This window comes from Vidua macroura, chromosome 21 (assembly GCF_024509145.1).
Source record: "Vidua macroura isolate BioBank_ID:100142 chromosome 21, ASM2450914v1, whole genome shotgun sequence".
Classification (NCBI taxonomy): domain Eukaryota; kingdom Metazoa; phylum Chordata; class Aves; order Passeriformes; family Viduidae; genus Vidua; species Vidua macroura.
The window spans coordinates 2119555-2143047 of NC_071591.1; the positions used below are offsets into that span (position 1 = coordinate 2119555).

General features: G+C 44.3%; 2 protein-coding genes across 5 annotated transcripts in view; one reads left to right on the forward strand and one right to left on the reverse strand.

Moving 5' to 3' along the window:
* DAB2IP (DAB2 interacting protein) overlaps positions 1-13390 on the reverse strand; it is a 184103-nt gene extending 170713 nt beyond the window's left edge. For 2 of the 3 annotated variants that reach the window (XM_053996186.1, XM_053996187.1), the window contains exon 1: positions 13299-13390. The gene's annotated coding sequence lies outside the window, so the exon portion shown is untranslated. The remainder of the gene's footprint in view (positions 1-13298) is intronic. The other variant, XM_053996194.1, reaches the window with a different exon arrangement.
* Positions 13391-13546: 156 nt separating this feature from the next.
* Positions 13547-23434, forward strand: STOM (stomatin). 2 transcript variants are annotated; one of them, XM_053996273.1, is made up of 9 exons: positions 13547-13761; positions 16775-16878; positions 17725-17797; positions 18701-18783; positions 20498-20701; positions 21188-21322; positions 21737-21917; positions 22809-22934; positions 23020-23434. In XM_053996273.1, the coding sequence occupies exons 1-8, from the start codon at positions 13713-13715 to the stop codon at positions 22931-22933; spliced, it is 954 nt and encodes a 317-aa protein (XP_053852248.1). In that variant the 5' UTR covers positions 13547-13712; the 3' UTR covers position 22934; positions 23020-23434. The 2 variants fall into 2 exon arrangements, with proteins under 2 accessions (XP_053852248.1, XP_053852247.1); XM_053996272.1 differs by having other exon boundaries at positions 22809-23434.
* Positions 23435-23493: the final 59 nt, after the last annotated feature.

The following is a 23493-nucleotide window of genomic DNA, read 5'->3' on the forward strand; positions in this document are numbered from 1 at the left end:
GAATAACTTTCAAAGTCTGCCCTTACGTTTCTGACCTTCCTGAGCACACTGGAGGCACCCAGAAGTGGGGAACAGTTTCAGTTACAGGGTGAAGAGCAAACCCATTCCTGGCTTCCTCACAGCTGAGCCTTTCAGTATCAATCAGCATCATTTACTTGGCTTGTCAGTTCAAGGCCACAGACCCATCTGATATTCATCCCTGTGTCTCCCTCTGATTGTGCTAAGCTTTGGGACTGATTCCCTCTGGCCTGAGGGTGGAAAACACACCTGACCAACAGCTGGGGGCTGCATCTGCCCCCAGGGTGAAAGTTCAGCAGTGCCCATGCTGGGTGAGGGTCCTCAGCCCTGCACCAAGAGGCCTTTCCTCCCACACTGTGCTCCCTACAGAGCACGCCTGGGATGACAGAATGGCACCCACCCGTGTTCCAAAGGCTCCTCAGCTGCACAGCAGGAAGAGCCATCACCTTTTACTGCACAGATGACCAACAGCAAGTACAACTCAGTGACAACAGTGCACCTAAATACCGGCCCTGGAGACACAAGGAAACAGCTCTTCAACAAGACCCCGCAGCAGAAGTAGAGCAATGATGGGAACAGCTCTGCCGGCCTAGCCTGGGATTTGGGGCAATGGATATGTGTGCATTAAGTGGGATTATCTGAAGAAAGCAGTTTGGGCACCAGTGCTCATCGCGCATTTTGGTGGCGCCTTTGTTCCCCCATAGCAAAGTCTGAAACTCCCTCTTGTGGGGGATTCGGGAGGATCCCGTCTGGAACAGAAACACCACAGCGAGAAATTAATAGCATTTAAATCTTCATTTCCCCCATACTCTGTCCCCTGACCATTCCAAAACGGGTTGAACTCAATACCAGACAAGACAGAGTTTTGAGCAACCTGATTTGACCCCAGAGCTGACCCTGTCTGAACAGGAAGCAGGAAAAAGAAGCAGAGAAATACATTAGGAATTTCCTAGTACTCTATTTCATTAGTTCCAAACATAGTTGACATCATGTGTAGAAGATTTTAAGCAAATTACTTCAGGAAACATGGAAATGTACTTCACTGTCCCAGCTCCCAAGAGGAAGAGAGGCTAAGGATGAAACAAAACAAATACACAGGATCAGGTTGAAGTATCTTGGTACTGCTAAAGTACCATTTTGATTCACCACAGCTTAATTCTAAAAATACCAAAGTAGTTCTGGGCATCAATATTTACAAACCAGATAAACAATACATTTACACAATGTTTTACATCCACAAGTCTCAAAGCACTTTGCAAACTCAGAGGAACACTACAGATCCTCAGAGGTTACGACTGTTTGCTCAGAGTTATGAGCTCAGGCAAGTGCTTGGATCTTGGGCTTTGCTTGGAGCTCAAATCATCCCATGAAAGTTCAGCTCAGTCACCCTGGGCTCAACATAATGAACATTTTATGAGATGGCAGAGATAGAGACACAAGATACAAAGGCAAAATAGAATTTACCACTTGGGAAATGTTCCCATTCAAAACCTGTATTTACGAATAAGCTCATGGAAAAAAAAAAAAAGGAGTATTTGAGTCATTTTTTACAACAAAGCTTTATAACATCATGAACGAGGTATCAAGGCCATGGCAGTCCAAATGCTATCCCAGTACAGCTGTACCCCTTCATTGCTTGTATTTTTAACTGAAGTCAACTGCTTGTCCTTGAATTTATTTTTAACAACCAGCAGTCATTTCAGCTGAGGGTACAGGGCACTGTGAGTGCACACTTACATATTCAGCGTGAGTGACTGAAGGAAGGAGACATCCAAATCCTTCCAGATTGTATCCCATTCACAAATTAAATGCAGACCTCATCCTCTGAAGTTATGCAATACAAATTGGGATGGTAATTAGGTTGAGTGTTTCCTCTGGGAGAGCCAGGTTTTGCAGCTTCTTCACCTTGCTCTACTCTGCAGTTTCTGGATTGTGCCCTGACCTTCTGTTCCACTGCATTCCCACTGACAAACCTTCCACAGCAACCGAGTCACCCGGTGCTGCTCCAGTGCAAATATTCTGCACTTCCATTCTTACATCCTGCTCCACAACCCATCTGTTTGTCCTTTCAGCCACGTCAGGTACTGCATTATGCCTGCCCTGGGTTCCCTTCATTGATGCATTTTCTCTCTCCCCAAAGGAACAGCGTATTTCTCCTACTGTTTAGGGATTTCTCCCTTTTACTTCCAGTATCCAACAGAAGATCACTGCCTCTTCTTAGTTTGTACAATAATTGGAATACTGATTTTCATATGAGCATTTGAATTCATTACATTTCTTCAATGGAATTTCTCTCCATGTTTTCCATAATGTAAAGACTGGGGGATTTCCCCCTACAGAGTTCTGATAATCCCAAACACTTATGGGTATTTACACAGGCTGCAGATGTCCCCTCTTCTTCAAACTCTAACCCTCCTAAGCGCACACTTAAATTACACTAGAACTTTCAGACAGGTTTAACCTATGCACTGACATAGATCTTATTTCTATTCGTTTTTAATTGCAAGCAAGAAAATAATTTCTCATTACCAAAAAGTTAGGATTGCACCCAAGAGCAACAGAAATGGGAAGAAATCTCCATAATGACAAATTATATTTAAAATCAACATGGAAATCCAGGGATGGGGAGTGTTATGCACAGGGCAAATTCTTTGCTCAGCAGAGCCAAAATCTTTTTTACTGCAGAGGTTGTTACACTATAATAGAGAACATTTGGCTTGAAGCTGATTGAAAAGGTGGGTTTACAATTTGGTATTAAAGGACAATCTGTGACTGGAGAACACAATGAGCAAGACAGCGCCTGATATGAAATGCTACTTGTCAAGCTTGACATTTTATGTCTCTATTTATATCAGTCTCAAGGAGATGGAGTTTGCTGGCAGTAAATCCCAGCCATTAAAGCAGGATAGAACCTGCTGGAAAAGTTTGTGGCTCGGTTTAATTGGGCTATATTTATCATTAGCACTATAGTCTTTAACATTTAACCTACTGACATTATTTTTCTCCTTCAAGCCTTTGTACCTCCTCTAGTGCCATAAAGCCTTGTAAAGGTTTTTTTTTTGTTGTTGTAAATTAAGGGGGGAAAAAAATGAAACATTCAGTCATGCCCTATAGCTACCTAGGCCTAGGTAGAATTTTTAATCTGTGCATAACAGTAATAGTTTCTCATTTTTATGTTTCCCTGAAATCACAATAGAACCAAATGCTAAGCCTAATGTCCTCACCAGCAGTGAGGCTCATTAGGTACAAGTTGCACCATTTCACTAGGAAAAATAATACATTTCTCTGTGATTTATGAAAGCCAAAACTCAGCCAAGTGCTCAGGTCTCTCCCCATATGTGTTATGGCTCAAAAAATTTGCAAAGGGACATTTAAAACACATTTCAAAACAATTTGTCTGAGTGTACATCTTGTTTACAAGAACAAACTATTGAAGCCGAGTAATAAAACTTGGAGAAATGCATTTTATAGTGGAAACACTGGCACAACTTTAATTACTTCAGTGTAACTGGCATCTCTGTGGACTGACTGTTCAGGCACTTCCATTGTATTTTAAACCTACATGAAAAAGTCAAAGGACAAATCCATACAGCAAAAAATAGAAACATAAATCCCTTCCAAATGTGAGATGACTTCAGCTGAGAAAGTTTGCAAGCCATTAAGACACAGTCCTGTGGATGAAAGGAGAGGCAAGCAGTGGGATTTCCCCCATTGTCCGTGTTGATTCCAGTCTAACCAGTCACAGAGAGCTCTACAACAACTTAATAAGTAACGAGACCTCAAGTCTATCACAAATTGAGCAAAAATAGTAACTCAGGAAATCGATTGCAGGCTTTGAAACAAATGCATCTTCAGCTGCTGTGTGAGGAGAGACACTGACACCACTGCCCACTCCCTGGAGACAGCAGCAAAACAGAACAGAAACAGGTGGAGTATCAGTAAAGGGCCAAACAATCAGCAAATTGATGGACTTGTGTTGGGAGCACGGAGCATTGAGAGGGTCATACACCACATCCACCATACTGTTAATTACAGCACCATTCCTGGAGGCAGAAGCACCTTAGAGTAAAAATGCAGCATGGTGTAATAACAGACTGTCAGCCCGAGAATTCAGCAGCACTTTGCAGATTCAATGCACTCTGTGAGCTGCAGTGGAACACTTCCATTGACCGCTGGGGCACACTGCAGCAGCTGCTTAGCCAGAGGAACCATCCTTGGAGTAAAATCTCCTGTGCCAGGGATGTGAGGCACAGATGGCCCAGAGGGCTCCAGAGGGCTCTCCTGCCCCTCTCATCCATTTCCTGGATCTCACATCACCTCAGGCCCTGAGCCTCACTCACGGCAGCACCGTGGGCACATCTGACACACAGCAGGGTAATTCACTGGGCCCAGGGAAACTCTTCATGGGCAGAACCCAGACAAGGCAAAGGCCAAAGAGATGTCACAGGATCTTATGGAGCAGAGGATGGCAGGGATTGTTTTATGCTACATCTGGAATGTTTTAACTGTACCTCTACATTGACTGCCAGTAAAATCTTATCATTATTGAAATTACAGCAAAATTCCCTCCTGGCTTGGGGTGTTCCCTAGACATTTCTTCCTAAAATCAGGCCCTGTCCAATGTTTGGAAACTGATTTGAGTTAAATGCAAGAAAAGAGACGTTATATAAAAAACCACACACTTTTCAGGAATATCCACACTGCATATATACACAAAATAATTGCTTCTAATTCATCTAGTTCAACCAAAATAGCACTGAAGTCAGATTATGATGTTTTATGTAAACACCAAACTTCTTTCATGTTGTAAATAAAAATAGAATCTTATTACTTTACAGAAAATAATTAACAGTAATAAACCTAAAAAAAGACTTTCTACTAAATAAGTTTCAGAAAATAGCAAAAATCAGCCCAGTGGGGAGTCATAAAGCAATATATCTGTCACAGAAGTTTTTAAAGAATCTATATAGCTTTGTGGGGCTCCCTCGAGCTACTTTAGCTATGACTAATAAGAAAAGATGCACTCAATATGAAATTGTCCTGCTGAAGCAGTAGAAATAAAAATAAAATATTTCTTTCACAAAGCACACCAGAAACTGTTCTATGATCAGATAATCAGCTGCTCAACAAACACTGCATAGAGACAAGCAATAAAAGTCACTGACTAAAGAGTGTCTTGACAGCTCTAAAGAAAGCTTGAGTAAAAGCTTCTACCAGCAGTGCTTTATAAGAGAGATATACTAAATATAGCAATATCCTCTTGAAAAGTTTATCATCGTATCTTGTAATTTAAACGTAGTCATCAAATTTATCAGACCTTCTAACCAAACAGATCTTGTCAACCAAGTGAGAAAGAGAGTCAGAGCCCATAATGGTTTAATCATTTCAGTTTTCTTTTCAAATAATGTTACTGCTGGCCCTGGGGGGCAAACAGTTTGTTGTAACTCCCCTGCTCTACTGCAGAATATTGCACATGATATATTTGCAATGACTGTAGCAACTTCAGCTCTGCCAGGACTTGTAGTTAACCATGTTGATAGTGTGGACATAATTCCCAACATACACAGAAGATTTGGATGCTAAGGAAATGTCCTTTTGTCACAAGACAGGGAGTCTGAGCTGCTCAGAATGAAGCCCGGGTGTTAAGATCAGTGATTCTGTTTAGCACAGTCGTGTCAGCAATCTGTACAACGTGTCTGAAATCTGTGTGAATTCCTCTGCAACCACCTGCAGAATGGGCAGAATAAAGCTGACCTCTCTGGGGTTGGAGATTTCACCCAGAGCAGCAACTGCTGGTCTCTGCAACCACATTACAAATCAAGGAAGGAAAAATAAGTCTCCTCGAGCTTGGCATGGTGTAAATTAATCCTTTTCAAACCCTCTACCAGCAATTAATCTTTCCAGAACCCTGCACTGCTATCCCAAATTCTGGGGAGAATGCAGCCAGAAGTGAAAGGAGAGTGGAATGATGAAGGCCAGAAATGCACGATACTCATGAATTCATTTTTATCTCTTGAACTGGGAACACGTCATTGGGATAATTTCAGTCATTTGGTTTGAACAGCTTCACAGAGACAAAGCCAGTCATTATTTTACATTGTTCAGCTGCTGGCACCAGCCTGTTTCTGTTTGGTTTTGTACAATGGAAACAGTAAATTTTTCTCCCATTAAACCACTCTCACTATCTTTAAAATTATTTAAACCCTTATTAATTTCTCCTTTTATTCTGTGCTAGAGCTCCAAACACCTGGTATACTCCACTTGATCTATTTAAAGGAACAAATCAAACGAGCCAAAGCAGAAATATTTCATTTCCAGTATCAAACACCTGTGTCAGAATGAAAAATCCTGAACTTTAGGGTTGCCTGGTAGCTGCTGTTGGAAACAGTGCTCTTTACATTATATTCCACATTTTACTTCTGCAACAGTATTTCCCCAAAGGAAAGTAGCAGCAAACATGGGAAATAATTCAACAAAAGATGAAGAGCCAAATCAAGAGGAAAGAAACTGCAGGTAGCTCTGAGTTTTCTGAGGAGGTGGGAAGAAATAAAATTCCTTAAACTGGAAATAAATTTCTGCTCTTTCCCATACTACTCTTCCATTTAAAGCATCAATTCAGGAGTGAATGTTGTAAAAAGAGTCTAAGTAATTCCTGAACTCATTAGAGCAAAAATGAGTAAAAATACATGAGTTATTTCATTTGCTCTAACAGTCAGTATTAGAAGACAAAGATGAAGATGTCTCAGCCTCGATCAATTCTAAACATGAGCATATGCTGTGTTGTTAATGAAGCAATTTGTATGGCAATGGAATTGTGAGGGAATTAAGCACAGCCAGCACAAGGTGCCACTGACTTCTGAACTCAAACTTGATTAAGCGAGAATCAGTCTCTGCCGTGAACTACTGAAAGATCTGGGAGAAAGTGAGGATGAACGGATGGTGCATAATGAATTCTAAGGCTGTGAACTGATCTGTGGTGATTAAGAAAGTGAAATCAAGTGAATAAAAGCATGGACAGAAACAGCACAAGGGCTCTGTGAATCACAGCTTCCATCTCTGAGCTGCACGTTCCACTTCTGATATGATGAATGAATTGCAGGGCTTGTGCAAAGGCTGCTGCAGCACCACAGGGACAGGACAAGGGGAATGGTTTCCCATGGACACAGGGCAGGGTTGGATGGGATACTGGGAAGGAATTCTTCCCTGTGAGGGGCCCAGGATGCCCCTGGATCCCTGGAAGTGTCCAAGGCCAAGCTGGGTGGGGCTTGGAGGCACCTGGTCCAGTCCATTGATGGACTTTAAGTTCTCTTCCAACCCAAACCATTCTGGAATTCCACAACAATCAGAGAAACCAAGAGGCCACTGGCAGAGCTGTGGGGACTGGAGGGATGTGGCTCAGCAGGGCAAGGTGGACAATTACCAACAGAGAATGAGGAAGTCAGAAATGTGATGAGTCAGGACTGGAAATGCCCAGAGATGTGCACAGGATGTGCCCACATCCTATGACCAACTCTAAGCAAGAAGTTAATGCTCAGATACTCAGTGAAAACAATCAAACATTTCAGCAACAGCAGCTGAATGGAAACTTACACCAGTACTTCAACTGCTGAGCTGCAGCTTTTCTCCAGCAATCTGTCCTAAAAATCTCATCATTAAAGGCAGTGATTAAGACAGAAATGTCACCTTTCATTTATACAGCAGTTTTCATCCTGAAGCACTTCATTAACTATCTTTCCAAAGATCACTTTGCAACACTGATTCTGCTGTATTTCTCCTCTGTCTAGCCAATCACAAAAAAGAGGCAGATTGTACCCTTTTTAGAATCCATCAGATAAAACCTTAAACTGGAGTTTCCATAGAAACACATCATGGGGCTCTCAGTTTCTCTATCAAACCTGTTTTTAAACTTTCAGCTTTACTTAATGCTAGATTTTCAAAAACGCCAATTAGCTCTTTCATTTCATGTAACAGTTGGACTTGAGGATCTTGAAGGTCTTTTCCAACCTAAATGATTCTATGATTCTATAAACAGACAAAGGAAGAAAAGACACTACCATGGACAGGGGAACGAGAGGGAAAATTGTGGGGTTTGGTCATCCAGTAACATCTCTGAGTGCCAGTCAACTCCCATTTGCACTTCAAATCTCCTGTCAAAGGTTGTTACAGAAATCTGAGCCCCATAGGAACCCTGACTATGGAAAAAATAATGTCATGCAAATGATGAACACAGGACTGGGTCATTTCAGGAATATTCTGACACAAATAAATGACTCACCAGAGTCTACTGCCACTGACCCCAGCTCAGAGCCAATTTTGTTGTCAATAAAAGTGAATAGAAATGTTTGTCTTCATTTTCTTAACATTTCCTTTAGTTCTTTTTCTGCATCCAGTACAGTTTAATCACTGCTGCCAGAAGTATATTTGCAATAAAATACATTTTTATTACAAAGTCCCCAGAGCTTTGTTACTTTTATCATCAGATTTGGGCTGTATTGTTTGTCCAGAACTGCTTTCAGTGTCTCACACAGTTATTCTGGTTTAAAATACAGAACTATTAAATACACAGAGTGAAATGTACAGCCCTTCAGTATCTTGTTTTTACAGTAACATAATCTCTTCTTCTGCAACTAAATCCTTCAAGCACGCCAGTGTTCTGGAATGCAGCTCTGCTCCTCAATTCCAGGGATGGAGCAGTTACAAGTGCTAACCCCCCCCCAGGCTATCTAAGTGTGAGACAAACTTGTAATTTCAGTGACATATGCAGGAGGATTCCTTCTGAGCCTGGGCTTCTGGAATAGCAAAGTGACATTCCACTGCTGCTTTGAGGCACCTTGATGACTTTGACTTGTTCTAGCACATTGGCTTGCGCTGTGTGTGTTACCTCAGGCTTTCTCTGTTTTGTCAGACACAAATTTTCTCTTTTGCCAAACCTACAGAAGTAAAGAAATCATTATATTGAAAAATCAAAAAGAGCTCTGGCTGCACAGATGGATCCTGGGTAAGCCCAGAAATGACAAGTAAAGGCTCTGTGCACACAGCCAGCATAGGAAATAGGAGGAAGGTTTCTCCTTAGAGAAACTCACTGGAGAGCTCTGGGAAAGTTGGACATTTACAACTGCTACATTCTCTTCTCTTCTCTTCTCTTCTCTTCTCTTCTCTTCTCTTCTCTTCTCTTCTCTTCTCTTCTCTTCTCTTCTCTTCTCTTCTCTTCTCTTCTCTTCTCTTCTCTTCTCTTCCCTTCCCTTCCCTTCCCTTCCCTTCCCTTCCCTTCCCTTCCCTTCCCTTCCCTTCCCTTCCGTTCCCTTCCCTTCCCTTCCCTTCCCTTCCCTTCCCTTCCCTTCCCTTCCCTTCCCTTCCCTTCCCTTCCCTTCCCTTCCCTTCCCTTCCCTTCCCTTCCCTTCCCTTCCCTTCCCTTCCCTTCCCTCCCCTTCCCCAAACTGGCTCCAGGGCTGGAGGTGCTCTTAGACTGCTAGAAGTCTTGAAAACTCACTTCTCTGCCTCACTGAACTGTAAGAAACACTTCAGAAAATAAAAACTATCTCCAAAATATTCTCTGTCAGCAAATACCATCAGCAAGGACAGTTTAATTTGAGTTTGATTTGTATTTGTGGACCTGAACATCCCTTAACAGGATGTGTAGGAGAATTCAAAGGAGTTAGTTGTGTAGAATTTCCTAGATTTTTAAAATACTTGTAATCCTCATATATAGCTTGGCAGTAAAACTATTTGCTGAAAATATGACCAGATTTTCTTGATACTTGTAATAATGAAAGTATCCTAAGTCAGGAAAAAACACGCAGATTATTTTGCACAATGATTTGTTGCAAAGCTCAAATGTCCCCAGCAGCAGCAGCAGCAGCAGCACCCCTCGGGGGAGGCAGATTGCTGTGACCTCTGCTTTCTCCTGTTAAATCCATGTACAGCAGCCCCAAAACTCGGGATTCCCTCAGGAGGAGCTTTGCTCTGAATGATCTTTCATATGTATTCTCTAAGTGTAAACAACATAAAAATAATGAACCTCCCAGACTCAAAGCTATTTTAAACTATGAATCTTTTAATGTGGGAGAAATTACTCTGTTTAAAGAAACCTGATTTTAGGACATTCCTATTTTGGGATTATTATCCAACATATATGTACTCTATTTCCACTGAAAACAAATAGTCCCATGATATAAAAATAAGCAACAAAATGAAATGCAGGCTGTTATAGCGTGGGAAATGTTTGTGGAACTTGCATTCTGTTTTAGATGTTTTAGGGGAAAATGATTCAAAGCAGTGCTTTTAAGATTAAAGCCAAAATCTATGGAGACAGACCTACTGCAAATGTATAAGGGAAGTGAAAAAGCTCTCCAGAGAATTAACAATTCAACAAAATATATAAACACATATGTAGGAACCCAGTAGATGTCCTGACATACTTAAATGCACCCTTCAAAACTCAGAATGGCAAACAGCAATGGAAAACAATTGTAAGAGCTGCTTAAAATGTACTGTAAACTGGGAAAAGCACACTAAAATAAGGCACAGCACCACACCTCACCACCACACTGCCATGGCTAATCCCTGTGGGAAGCTCACAGCACTTCGTGTGTTTAGAAGAGCATGAGTAAAATTGAAGTTTCACAAAAAATTTAGTGTAATAAGCCAGCTCCAAACATAATTATGAAATCGAATATTCCACATCCAGCTACTTTTTAAGGTAAAAATCAACTACAGTTTCAGGAATAGCCTTTGCTATAATTCCATAATCCTTGGGGACTACAATTTACTGTGTTTAAAAAAACCACTGAGGTGACAAAAATCCATGCACTCAATACAAGCTTCAAACACGGCTGTCAGCAGAGGCTGTGCTCAATGCCCTGCTGACATCTAACGGCAGCTTGGTACACTACAGAAAAATCCCACTGATAAAGCACATCTGGTGAATAAATATCCCGAGTGTAGAGCACTGCCTTCGGTGTCTGCTGATGCACCTCAACACACCTGGTTTGTGCTGGTGGTGAGGACTCTAATAACTCCTCACCAGACACAATGGAATTCAAGGAAAGGTGAAATAAACCAGGCTTCACTACAGAGCAGTACCAAGGAGTTCCTGCTGCCAGAACTCCCATCTTTGAAATGACACTGACTTATGGAAATAACAAAGTCAAACTCCAATGAAATGTTCCTCTTCATAAGACGTAGAGATTAATAAATCAATTTGCAAGTCCACTGTTTTCTTCTAGGCAGGCAGAAATCAAGTTCTTAATTTCCTTTAGTTATCGAACCAAAAATGAGGAGAGAAGATATTCCCATGTTATTATTTAGCAAAGAAGGAGAGGAGAGGGGAAGGGGAAGGGGAAGGGAAGCTGTGCCGCTGGTCAATGCCCTAGAAATGCCCTGTGGAAGAGCACCCAGATGGCAGCAATGCCCCACAGGACAGCGGTGTCCTTGCCCACCCCACCAGGGGCTTGTCCAACTTTCCTGGCAAACAGCCACAGAATAAAATTAATGGAATGAAGGCCCATCTACAATTAGAGAGAAGTTTCCTCTTCTTTAAGTAAAAAGCCAACATAAATTTGTACATCACTTCACAGCGTGCTGCTGAGATATTGCTGAACCAGGGTTCCCAGCTTACGGAGGAGAAAGGTCTTAATTGCTTATTTTTTACTTTAAGAGAGGAGAAATGAATAGGTGCTTTCTCTTCCTTGCTGAAACAAGGTAAACCCATGCTGTACATCTCTTAATGAGCAAATTGTATAAATTTTCAAAGTGCCTGTAGAATCATAGAACAATTATCTTATTATTGGCACCAGCTCAGATTTTTCTAGTGGCAAATTTGCTGTGGAGGACAGGGGTTCCTCGCAGCTCATCTGCTCTTTCCACAGAGCCTGTCCCTCCCATTTCCAGCACATCCTTCCTTCCTTATTGACACCAATGCACTCTAAACCAGCCTATTTGCCAGAAGATCCTAAGGTCAACCAGCCCGTGGAATCTCACAGATTCTCATTCAATTACAGCATCGTGGTATTTACAACCCATGGTCAAATATCACATTGCATTGTAAGTCTCTTCGTGGCATTTGCGAGCTGCCTGCAGGTGGCAACTTGAGCATAGAATGATTATTTATCAGCTCTCATTTAGACAGCTCACAGGTTCTCCCTTCCTTTCACCTATGTGAAAAGTTAGCCCCATGTGTTACACACAGAGAATAGGTAAACTCACAGAGTTGTAGACAACAGGACAAAAAGGTTGAGGAATTACTAATATGAGAACAGCAGGTGTCAGCACGTGTAAATGTATTAATAGCAAACATATGAGTAAAGACAATGGACAGAAGGGCTTTCAGAAGGTCACGCGGGGATCTCGAGTCAGATTTAGTCTTTCGTTTCATGTACTGCTCATCTGGATCAGTCTGAGATCAACTGGCACAAGTGTGGCAGGAGGAGTTCACAGCAGCAACAGGCAGCGTGTTCAAGAGGGGTCTAACACTCACTGGAGAAAGTGCTGGGTGTTCTCCAGGGCTGTTCTTGTCACTTGGAGACATCAAGAACCACAACCACATTTAGCACTCAGCTCCACTCCTACCTCTGCCCCAACCAATTGTGCTACCAAACCAAAATCTTCGCTCCTCTGGTACGTAATGGACAACGTAATGGCTGTCCATTTAGGCTCTTCCAAGGAAGAGTTTAACACAGAATAACATCAACACTGAAAATAAATCTATTTTAGTAGTCTAATACCATTTTTGTTCATAGGTTGCAATGTGTTTTATGAAGAAGCAATTGCACTCAGTACACGGTGTAACGTGATAGATGCACGTTTGCACGTGCCCACTAATTACCAATGTCCCATAGAGAAATAAAGGTTAAAGAATAGCCAGGAATTATTTATGGACTTCATAACTCACGTTAATATAGAATTTAACTGGAACTCTTGTCAGATTTAACAATCTGGTTTGCAATCTGGTATGCAATGCCCGTGTGTGTATGGTGTACTTTTGGACAGACTTTATCTCTGTGGGTGGGCCTTGTAGCAGCAGAAATGGTTACTGTGGCCTCTCCCAAAAGGGATGAAAGATCCCAACTCTTCACGTGAGAGTAAGGGAGTGTGGGAAGAAAAGCAATAAAACCTCACAGAACTTTAAACGCCACACGAGGCCGGGGCAGCTGGAACTTTCCTCGCTGCTCCCCTCAGGAGGCGACGCCGGGAGCTCACTCACTTCAGGCGATGGCTGCCCGCCGGGCCCATCGCTCACTCCGTGCCTTCCCCTGCCGTCCTCCCTGCCTTCCCTGCCCTACCTGCAGCCCTGGGCCGCCCTCCGGCCGCTTCCCCGGCGCTGCCCCGAGCCGGGCGCCGCGGCCGGGGCTCGCTCCGCGGCCGCTCCCCGGCCGTCCCCCTCACGCCCTCAGCGGCGGCGGCGCCCCCTGGCGGCGGGGGCGGGCGCGCGCGGCCGCACGCGGGGCGCGCGGACGGGGCGGGGCGGGCGCGTGGCGGCGCCGTTGAGGCGGCGCTGAGGGAGCGCTGAGGGAGCGCTGAGGGAGCGCTGAGGGAGCGCTGAGGGAGCGCTGAGGGGGCGGCGGCGGCGGGACGGCCGTGAGGGCGGCGGCGCTGCTGCTGCTGCTAGTGACGGTGACGGTGGTGGGGCAGCGCAGAGGCGGCTCGGAGGGGACGCGGGACCGACTCCGAGGCGGCTCTGAGGGGACTCGGGGACCATGGCAGACCACGAAGCGGGGTACCCGTCCAAGTTCCGGCGGACTCAAGGTAACGGCCGCAGGGGGAGCGGGCAGGGGCTGTCCCCAAACGGCCCCGCAGCGGCCGCTGCTCGCGGGGCGCCTTCGTCTCTCTCTCTCTCTCTCCGCTTTTTTGTTTCGCTTTTAATTGTAGCTTCACTGAGTCGCGGAGGTAAGTTTGAAGATGCTTCACCGAAGTTAAGCCCGCGGGAGGAGCGAGGAGCGGTTGTGCTTCGCTTCCCGGGCAGCCTGCGCTTCCCTGAGCCCCGGCTCCCGAGGGGTCACCGGCGGCCCCGGGGCGACCCCAGCCCCGGCTAACGGGGACTGCTGAATCCGCTGGCCCGGCTAACAGGGCATGCTGAGCCCCCAGCCTCGGATAACAGAAGCTGCTGAGCACCGGTTAACGGGGGATGCTGAGCCCCCGGCACCGGTTAACGGGGGATGCTGAAACCCCGGCACCGGTTAACGGGGGATGCTGAGCCCCCAGCCCCGGTTAACGGGGGCTGACCCCGCTGCCCCTTCGGGTAACGAGGTCGCAGGTGGTGATTCCCGGCAGGTCCTCACACTGCCCTCCGGGACGCGTCGGAGCATCACCACGAACTGCCACCATGCCGGTGGTGTAGCTCGGGTGGGTTTCTGTGGTTTCCTTTCCTGTGCAGTAACTCGGATCACTAAGGGCAGAATTACGGAAATGATGACAAGCAGAGTCAACAGAAGTAATCTCTGGGACGCTGCACCAGTAAACGAGAACAAGGAGAACTTAGGGATTGCTTTTTTGACACTACTGTGGCTTTTCTCCACAGCCACATCCTGTCTAGGTGTGAATGGAGGAAGTGGTAGAAGTCCTCAGGTGGGGCGATGAGTTGTACTGAAGTTTTACTTCTTGGTATTGTTATTGATGTGGGTTTTGCCCTTCCAGTTAGGAGGTGTTGGTGTGTGACGTGGGTCAGGACATTTTGGAGATGATGCATTGAGATTGCACAACTGACAGGTTCACTCACTGGGAGCTGGAACGTTTTCCTGTTACTTCCATTGTTCAGAAACAGGCAACGGAAAAGTCCTGATTTATTTTATGCTTTTCTTGTTTGCAACCGGAGAAGGAAATGTATTTATAAGATTGCTTTGTGTGTGAAGCCTTTGGCTGGGTAATTTGAGTTGTTGTATTAATAACTTTGGATCTCTTTGGGCCTGGTGCCCAGTGGCACATCCTGGCTCTGGTATCTTTGGAGAGGATCTGCATTTCATGTGTAACTATGTTAGTTATTGATACCTCACCACGGTCAGTCGGTGCCAATCTTGTCTCTGTGAGCCTTTCCTGAACATGCTGCTGACGTGGTTTCTCCTGCAGCTCTCATGTGATCACAATAAAATATGGACTAAGTGGCATTAGACGTAGTTTTTGGTTATTGGATGTCGTAATTTTGGGGTTTTCCCATGTGAAATGCTCTGTGAAGCATCTGTGAAGACAAGTAGTTCACTTTGAAATTGGTGTTTTGTTTTCAGTCAGGGCACATTTCTGCTGTTTGACAGTGGTGTGCTTGTTTGGATTGTGGAGACTTTGCAGAAGGAAATAAATCACAAATGAACCATGTGCCACACCTCAAGCTGTAACGAGAACTTTCCCCTTCCATCTTAGCCTCCAGCACTAAGTGTGTGTTATAAATTCTTAATACAGTTTGATGGTCCAAGTGATAATTTCCTGCTAAAGTAATGGTAACTGTTCCAGTCAGCCTTAAAGGCATTGAAGGCTGATTCAATTAAGTTTTATTATATTGTTAATAGTCTTTCTCCTTGTGGTTTATTTCTTCAAGAGGTTGCTCAAGAAAATTTGCATTTTTTTATTGCCTGCTTAGACTTGCCCACCACAGCAGGCTATAAATCCAAGGTGGGGGCTTGCCTGCCTTTTAGCTCAGGAGAAGATTCCAGGGGCAGGTTTAGGGAGCTGTCAGCCAGCACTTGATGCAGGGTCAAGCCTTTGTTTTCAGCCTGAGGGGTGGGCAGGGATGGGGATCACCTCCAGGAGCTGCAGAACTAGCTCATCCCACAAATGCCAGGCATGTTTCTTGTATCTCATATTTTTCCACAAGACAGCATCTCTCTCCCTTCTTGTATTGTGAATAAACAACACATTGGTGCTAAATAAAGCATCCTCTTTGCTCAGTCTTGAAATTTGACATCAGTTGAGGTGTGACTTCTACATGAAATTCCGAATCTCTGGAGTAGGAAGGTGACGTTTGTGAGTGCTGGGTGTCACCCTGGGACACCCCTGCTTGGCAGCAGGCTCCTGGCAGCCCGTTAGGAGTCTTAGCTGGCAGGATAAGAAACTTCCTGTAGCTCTGTGAATGCCTCCCAGCCCACATTTTGCCATGGCTTTAGCTGAGTAGCTTTTGAAACCACCAGCTCGTTACTTGATCCCAGAGTTACCTTCAGCTGGTGTCTTCCACTGACAGAGAAATAAGGCACGAGAAGTTTCTGGCCAAGAAATTCTTTATGGAGGTTTTATTTCATGTCCAGCTAATCTCGTACCTCATCTTATCCAACTTCCCAGATCCAACGGGTCTGAGAATTGTGGTTTCCTTAGATGTGCACCTGTTACAGCTGAAGCAGAACTCAACTTCCAACGATGCTGCCCCAGAGCTGGCAGGCTGTGGGGTATTAGTGTTTCACTCCTTGCATGAAGTTCCTCTGACTTGTCAGAAAACAGACAAACACGATTTCCACTGTTGCCTGTGAGTCACTCTGCTAGAAAAACTTGGGGGAGAAAAAGGCATTTGGGAATTGAAACTTCAGTGTTGGTACACTTCTGCATAAATGCTACTTGGACAGCATTCTGCCCTCAGCTGTCTTGCACAACTTAGAGACCAGTGAAAATCAAAGCATAGTTTGGCTTTTAATTTGATTTCTGATCTAAACCGAAGGCATTTGGCCAGAGGAGCAGTGCTAACAGTGACTTATTTCAAGGAACATTCAACATAAATATTCAATTTAGGCACTTTAATAGGCACTCTTGGTTTAGAAAAGTGACAATTTCTGCTCTTTTGTAGATGATGCCGATCCTGGCCTCGGTGTGTGTGGATGGATCCTGGTGATCACCTCGCTTATTTTCACTGTTCTTACATTTCCTATATCAGTATGGATGTGCATAAAGGTAAAATCATTCACTGCTAATTTGGATTAAAACTTTCAGCAATGCAGAGTGGCTGTTATTGTTCTCAATTAGATTTACGTGTTCTAAACACAAATTAATCTAGCTCTGTTCTTTCTTGAGCTATAGCACACCCCAGCACTGCAGTGCATTCATCTTCAAACCAAAAATAAAAGTGGTATTACAATATTTGGTCAAAATAATTTCTGCATTGTTGTCTTCACTACATCTGCCCAGTTGTCATTAGTAAATAAGCTCATTTGAAGGATCAGAATAATTGCAAAGAGCCCATAACTACTCTTAGAGAACTGATATTTTATTTTTTAAAGATCTCTCCCTGTATATCACACATCTAAATATGAAGTATGTAAATAGAAATCTGTAATTATGTACATAGATGTGGCTGCATGTGACACATTTGAAGACACGGCGTTGTCCGTGATCCCTCTGAGGTTGATGTTTGCAGTTTCCAAAGAGGAGGAGTTATTTCCTCCTGGCTTGGCTGATGTGGCATTAGAATTGGAGCTGGAAAAATCCCTGCTGGGTCACAAATGCTGCACTTTGTTGTGTTGTTGCCAGGATATTCCTGATGGCTGCTGCTGGTGCCAGGACCTGCCCAGGTGCCATCCTGTTGAGAGTCTGAGGAATATTTCTTGTGGACTATTGTCCTGATGTTTTTCCATTTGCTTTTTGACAATAAAGTTATAGCTAAAATTCTCAAAAGCAGCCAGTAGAGAAATGTGTATTAAATTTGAGACTCCAGACTGTCCTAGCCTGGTGTGTACATAATTTGGAATCCATCATGTGACTTCTGGAAAGCCGTGCATGACATCCAACAATCTGTTCCAGATTATCAAGGAATACGAGCGAGCCATCATCTTCCGACTTGGACGCATCCTAAAAGGAGGAGCAAAGGGACCAGGTATGTCCTGGACAGCAATTTGTTCCAATTAGTCATCAGCAAAACAATAATGGTGTAGAGACATTGCAGCAAAGTGGCAAATGGATTTCTCAAGAATTCTGTAACTTCCAGTAAGAGGATGTGCTACAACAGGAATTTATGAGCCTCGTGGGTGTCTTCCAGCTCATAAAGTTCTGATTTGTACTCTGGATTGAGAAGACAGCAAACTTAATTCTACCCAGCTCTCCTTTGTTAATGTATGATCTGCAGGCAGAATCAAAAGCACTAAATGTAAAGGGAGGAATAATGGCATCAAATGGGTTATTTGAAAAAAGAAGTTTGATGTATCAGTTAAACCCAAGGAGTCTGAGAGCCTTGATATCCTTCAAAAGTAACAGAAGCCAGTAGAGTATTTGATAGTTTTGACAAGTTGTCTTTGTATATTAGAAACTCTGAGATCTGGAAGAATGTTATTTTCAGCTGTTGCTCCTGCTGCTCTAAGTGACAGAAAGGGGCAATGGCTTCTTCCTTCATTTTCACCCAGGCTTTGCAATGTTCCACATTGCTGTAAAGCTGAAGAATCTCAGAATAGAAGGCAGGATATTGATACTTGCCAGCATTAGGCCCCACTAGTAACTATGTGGGGAACATTTTTTAAAGTAGTTGTTAATAGTTCTGGGGCTGTTTTATTTCCAAATGTTAAAAATCTCTAAGTAAGTGATACCCAGATAAATTGAAGTTTCTCAGCATGCATTTTTGAAAATCTTACCTTGGTTTGGAAGCCACTAACAAGTGTTGTGCTGCTGAGCTCCTCACAAAGAGCTGCACAGCCACAACAGTTGGATTTCAGCTTATTGCAGTAACAAGTTTTGTCTGCTCTAATGAGCCATTTTCACATTTTCTTGAATGGATTTTTTGGCACAGGTTTGTTTTTTGTCCTGCCTTGCACAGACAGCTTCATCAAAGTTGATATGAGAACCATCTCTTTTGATATCCCTCCTCAGGAGGTGAGTTTGCATTTGCCTTTGCATCTACTAAGGTCCTTGCAGAATTTTTGCACTTTGTGTACTTTGCTTTTCCCTCTCCTTTCTCAGTACTGGGTAACGTGCAGTTTGAATACAGATTCCTTGTGCAGGTGCAGTGTATTGTGAAGAATACATATATCCCTTAGAAATGTCATCCAGTAAGGGAAGAGCACTGAAAGAAAACAGAGGATGCTCTGAGGACCAAATGAGATATTTGAATCCTGCCTGAGAGCTGAAATGGGAGGGGTTTGGAAGGAAGGCTGCTGGGCTTCATACAACATTCCCTAATTGCTTCTGTGAAATCTGGAAGATTTCCAGGCGCAGCAGGGATCTGTCCTATGCCAATTTATCTACATGTATAAACTGGCTCAATTAATGGGATGGAATTGGTATATCCATCAAATGCTATTTATAGCAACTGGGGGAATGAGTGGTCAGCTCCCTTCACTGGGTTTGTGTGCACATGGCTCCTGTGCCCTGCCCCACAGGAACATGATGAAGGTGCTGCCGCTCCTAAAGAACAAAAAAATTACTGTGATTTCTAGTCTGATTTTCCTTGGACATCCTAAATTTTTAGCAGAATGTCTCCAGAGCATTAAGCCAGCTGAACTCAGTGCTGCCAACTCGATGGATAACGAATAAAACCCAAAGGTCCCTCTAAAAATAAGTTAGTGAACAATTGTATCCTGATGGTTATAACTGTATCACTCATGCATCAGGTGCATTTTGTGACACAGAGATGCTCGGTGTAACCTGTGTGGTGCATCTGTTTTTTCCTGTCAGATCTGCTCGTGGGTTTGTTGCTCATGGTTAGTTGTAGATTGAGACAAATGGCAGCTGTCCTGGTACACTCTAAAGGGTAATTGGGAGAAACCTAATCACTGGCAGGCAGAATGTGCTTGCAGCTGCTGATGTACCATTAGTGAGGCCATCAGTAATCCAGTTTTTCTTTTGACTTGATTAAATTACGCTTATGGATTTAGGTTTGTTTGTGTTCCTTACATAGAGGCAGAAATCAACTTCTATTTGTTCAACATGATTTCTATGCATGCTACTTATTCTTTAGCTTTTGTGTTATGAAAAGCCTGCTAAAAGAGCTAGTTTGGGAAGGGACAGGACAGGTAAATCTTGAAGGTAATTGTGTACCATGGAACAGAGGTTCTCTGGTTCTCTGAGCTCCCCTGTGCAGTGCCACCCTCCTGTCCCAGGAGGCTGCAGTTCTGCAGCACAGTCCCCACAGCCCTGCTGTCAGGCTGCCTCACTCAGCCCTGGTGAAACTTCACTGAAAGGCAGCAGAAAGGGGACCTTGCCAGGATCATTGGTTAAACCTTCTCAGGTGAAAATGAATTTCAGAGTAAATAATTTCTGCCTTTTCTCTTTTTCCTGTCACTGGTATGACTTGCAAATCCCTCTGTGAATTCGAGGAAGTGGGTTAAAAATAACATTAGGGCAAAGTGAATGGAATGTGCTTTTCACTGAGAAGTTTCTAATCCCATATTTAGTCTCAGCTTTGCAGAGCTGTACTGGGAGGTTTGTGAGCACTGGGGCACGTTCATATGCAGCATATGTGTATAAGGACTTTTGTTTTCAAGACAGTGGGAAACCAGGACTTGGTGTAATAAAACAAATACATGATTGTCCTAATAATTAACCTTGTATTTGTGGAATATTCTGTACTTTCCCCACTGCTTTTCAGATCCTGACCAAGGACTCGGTGACAATTAACGTGGATGGAGTGGTTTATTACAGGGTGCAGAACGCCACCCTGGCCGTGGCAAACATCACCAACGCCGACTCAGCCACCCGGCTCCTGGCACAGACCACCCTGAGGAATGTCCTGGGCACCAAAAACCTCTCTGAGATCCTCTCTGACCGTGAGGAAATTGCACACAGCATGCAGGTAGGAGCATCTTGGAGCAATCCATCAAACAGCAGGTAAAGCAGCAATCCCATGGACTTAAAGGTGGGGATTTGTTTTATCTCTAAGTGATCAGTTGTGATTTGGAGCTGTAGGCAAAGCCCTGACAAGTTCTCTTGGGAGGGCACTCTGTAAAATAAGAATGAGGGACTAAAGCACTAAGGGCCAGTGGGGCTAGCACGTGGGAATGAGGGATACAGGAGAGGATGGCTTCCCTGGACCCTTGTGTCAGTCCTTCACTGTTGAAGGAAAGTGTGCCACAGAATTCCTTCAATACATTAATCAAGCTCTGGGGCTTTTGTTACTTTAAAACAGTTGCGCTCTTATAGCTGTCAAATCATACTACAAATACTAAAGTCCTGGAAGTATGAGAATTTGAAGAGAATTCATTTGGTTTACTGGTCATTCTTTTTGGGCATTAGTTTGGGCCAGGTGTGTGGCTTCACTTAGCTGTCCTGCCTTCTGTAGGCCACACTTGATGAGGCAACAGACAATTGGGGCATTAAGGTGGAACGTGTGGAGATCAAGGATGTGAAGTTACCTGTCCAGCTGCAGAGAGCCATGGCTGCAGAAGCAGAGGCTGCCCGGGAGGCGAGAGCCAAGGTAATGACATCAGTCTGGGGGCTGGATTTGGTTTTTCCCAAGTAAGAAATACACCATTCCCTCCAAGCATTTGTAGATACAGAGGAGTACAGCTTGAGGGAGAAAGTATTTTCAGCTATGTGTGGGGAGTGCCTCTGGTTTTGAGAGGCAGTGCTGGAAGAAGTACAAAAGCTTTTGAAGATAGAATAAATACTTGCATTGCATTCTCAAGCTGATGCCAGCTTTTGTGATCCTGCATTCTGGATGGGAGGATACCAGGCACTGGGGCCTGGAGAGCAAACAGGAGCGGCTTGTGCCTGGTGAAAGCACGTGCCCAGGGCAGGTCACTTCCCACCTGCCAAGGGCTGAGATCAGCCTGCATTCCCCGTTCCTCCTGTGCAGGATGAGCTCAGTTTGACCCGTTTTTGTCCCCAGGTGATCGCGGCCGAGGGGGAGATGAACGCGTCCAGGGCCCTGAAGGAGGCGTCCATGGTGATCACGGAGTCTCCCGCTGCTCTGCAGCTCCGGTACCTGCAGACCCTGACCACCATCGCTGCTGAGAAGAATTCCACCATCGTCTTCCCCCTGCCCATAAACATCCTGCAGGGCCTCCTAGGTGTGACAGAGTAGGGAGGCTGTGGGGGGCGAGCTGGGGGTCAGCCCACGTTTGCAGCACTGAGTTCCCTGTGTAGCGTAGCTTGTGGCAGTGTTAGCAAAGTGGGTTTGCTGAGGAACCTTTTTGTGTTACTGAGTGTGTTGTAGAACTTGTATGTAATGTTTGTGAATGTGGACAATCGCAATATTTGAAGTTGAAAGCCTCTCAGAAGGAGTACAAGCAGGTTGTGATCTTACATAAGCTTTATCCATATTGTACTGGATGGAACACCTCTAATCCAAAACCTCCTTTTCAAATAGAATAGAAGACCAGTTGCGGTAGAGGTGATCCAATATTTGGAATTATTCCTTCTACAAAATGGGTCTGTAGCCCTGCAAGGGAAGTGGAATAGTGTCCTGGGGGCTCCTGAAAATCAGGTTCATGCTCTCTAAACCAGTCCCCATTGATGAAAAACAGTTGTTAGTGGAACTTTCTGTCTTTCTGCCACCCAGGAATGGCACAAACATGCCGTAGTTATGGATACAACGTGCTTGTGGTCACTGATGGGCTGCTGTTGTTATGAGGCTGTGTCTGCATAGAGTTACACTGCTTTAAAGCACTGAAAAGGCTCTGCATCTGTTTCTCCTAAAAATACTTTTTAAAAACCAAAGTGCTGTGTTTTATCCAGATCTAAAACCTTATTTCTCTAGGAAATGACATGTCTGTAACTAGCAGCAGGAAGGAGTGGTGTTCAACAGAAGGTGCTGCACTGGTGCTTTACCTGTTGGTGCTGCTCTGTGCAGACGTGGAGTGGTTGTTGTGTCAATAAGGGCTTACATTTCATCCTCAAAGCAGCTGGGCCTCAGCTCACATAACCCAAGCTGTTAAACTTCCTGTTTTGTACCCCTGTAGAACGGATTAATAAAAGAAGAAGTGGATTCAGCATAGGGAGGACTCGTCAGGCTGCCACCAGCACTGAGTCTGACATCTTTAAAATCTGGGACGAGGCAGTGGAACTGAAATGCCACGATCACTGATGTAAGTGCCCTTCTCCCACTGGCCAGCATAACTCCATAAGTTGTTTCTTATGCCCTTTCTGCTCCAATCAGCTCTGTATTTACAGGTGTTTTAGGCCTGGGTACCTGTGCCTCAACACGCTGTGCCTTTGTCACTGGCAGGAGATGCCCAAGTGCTGTTGTTTTTCTGCCTGTCTGCTGGGCAGGTTTTCCTCTGCATCACCAAAGCAATATACTCTGTGTTTGTCAAGGTGGCAACTGATGTAAGCTGAGCTTAACTTCTGGCTTGGAGCGGGAGAAACAGTTACAAAGCTGCAATAATTAGCATTGCTGTGCTCAGGCACTTGGAGTGGGAAGCAGAGCAACTGCACAGCTCCAGGTTAATCCTTGGGGAAGATGAGTCACCCTGTAACTCCCGCGGCTGCTGCTGCAGGTGCCACCCCTGTGAATTCTTGTTGACACCACGAGATGCTTTTTGCTCTCATCCTGAATAAAAAAACATGCTGTTTACTAATGAGTGAGTTTCTGAAAGAGTAAAATACTGTTCATCAGGGTCTCAAATGCATATAATTCTGAAGAGG

What these genes read in the sequence shown, in the direction of transcription:
- STOM (XM_053996272.1), top strand. Translation starts at nt 13,713, where the DNA reads ATGGCAGACCACGAAGCGGGGTACCCGTCCAAGTTCCGGCGGACTCAA. An exon ending in CAAGTTCCGGCGGACTCAAG is followed by an intron (nt 13,762 to 16,774) that starts GTAACGGCCGCA and finishes GCTCTTTTGTAG; the next exon opens with ATGATGCCGATCCTGGCCTC. An exon ending in CCCGGGAGGCGAGAGCCAAG is followed by an intron (nt 21,323 to 21,736) that starts GTAATGACATCA and finishes TTTTGTCCCCAG; the next exon opens with GTGATCGCGGCCGAGGGGGA.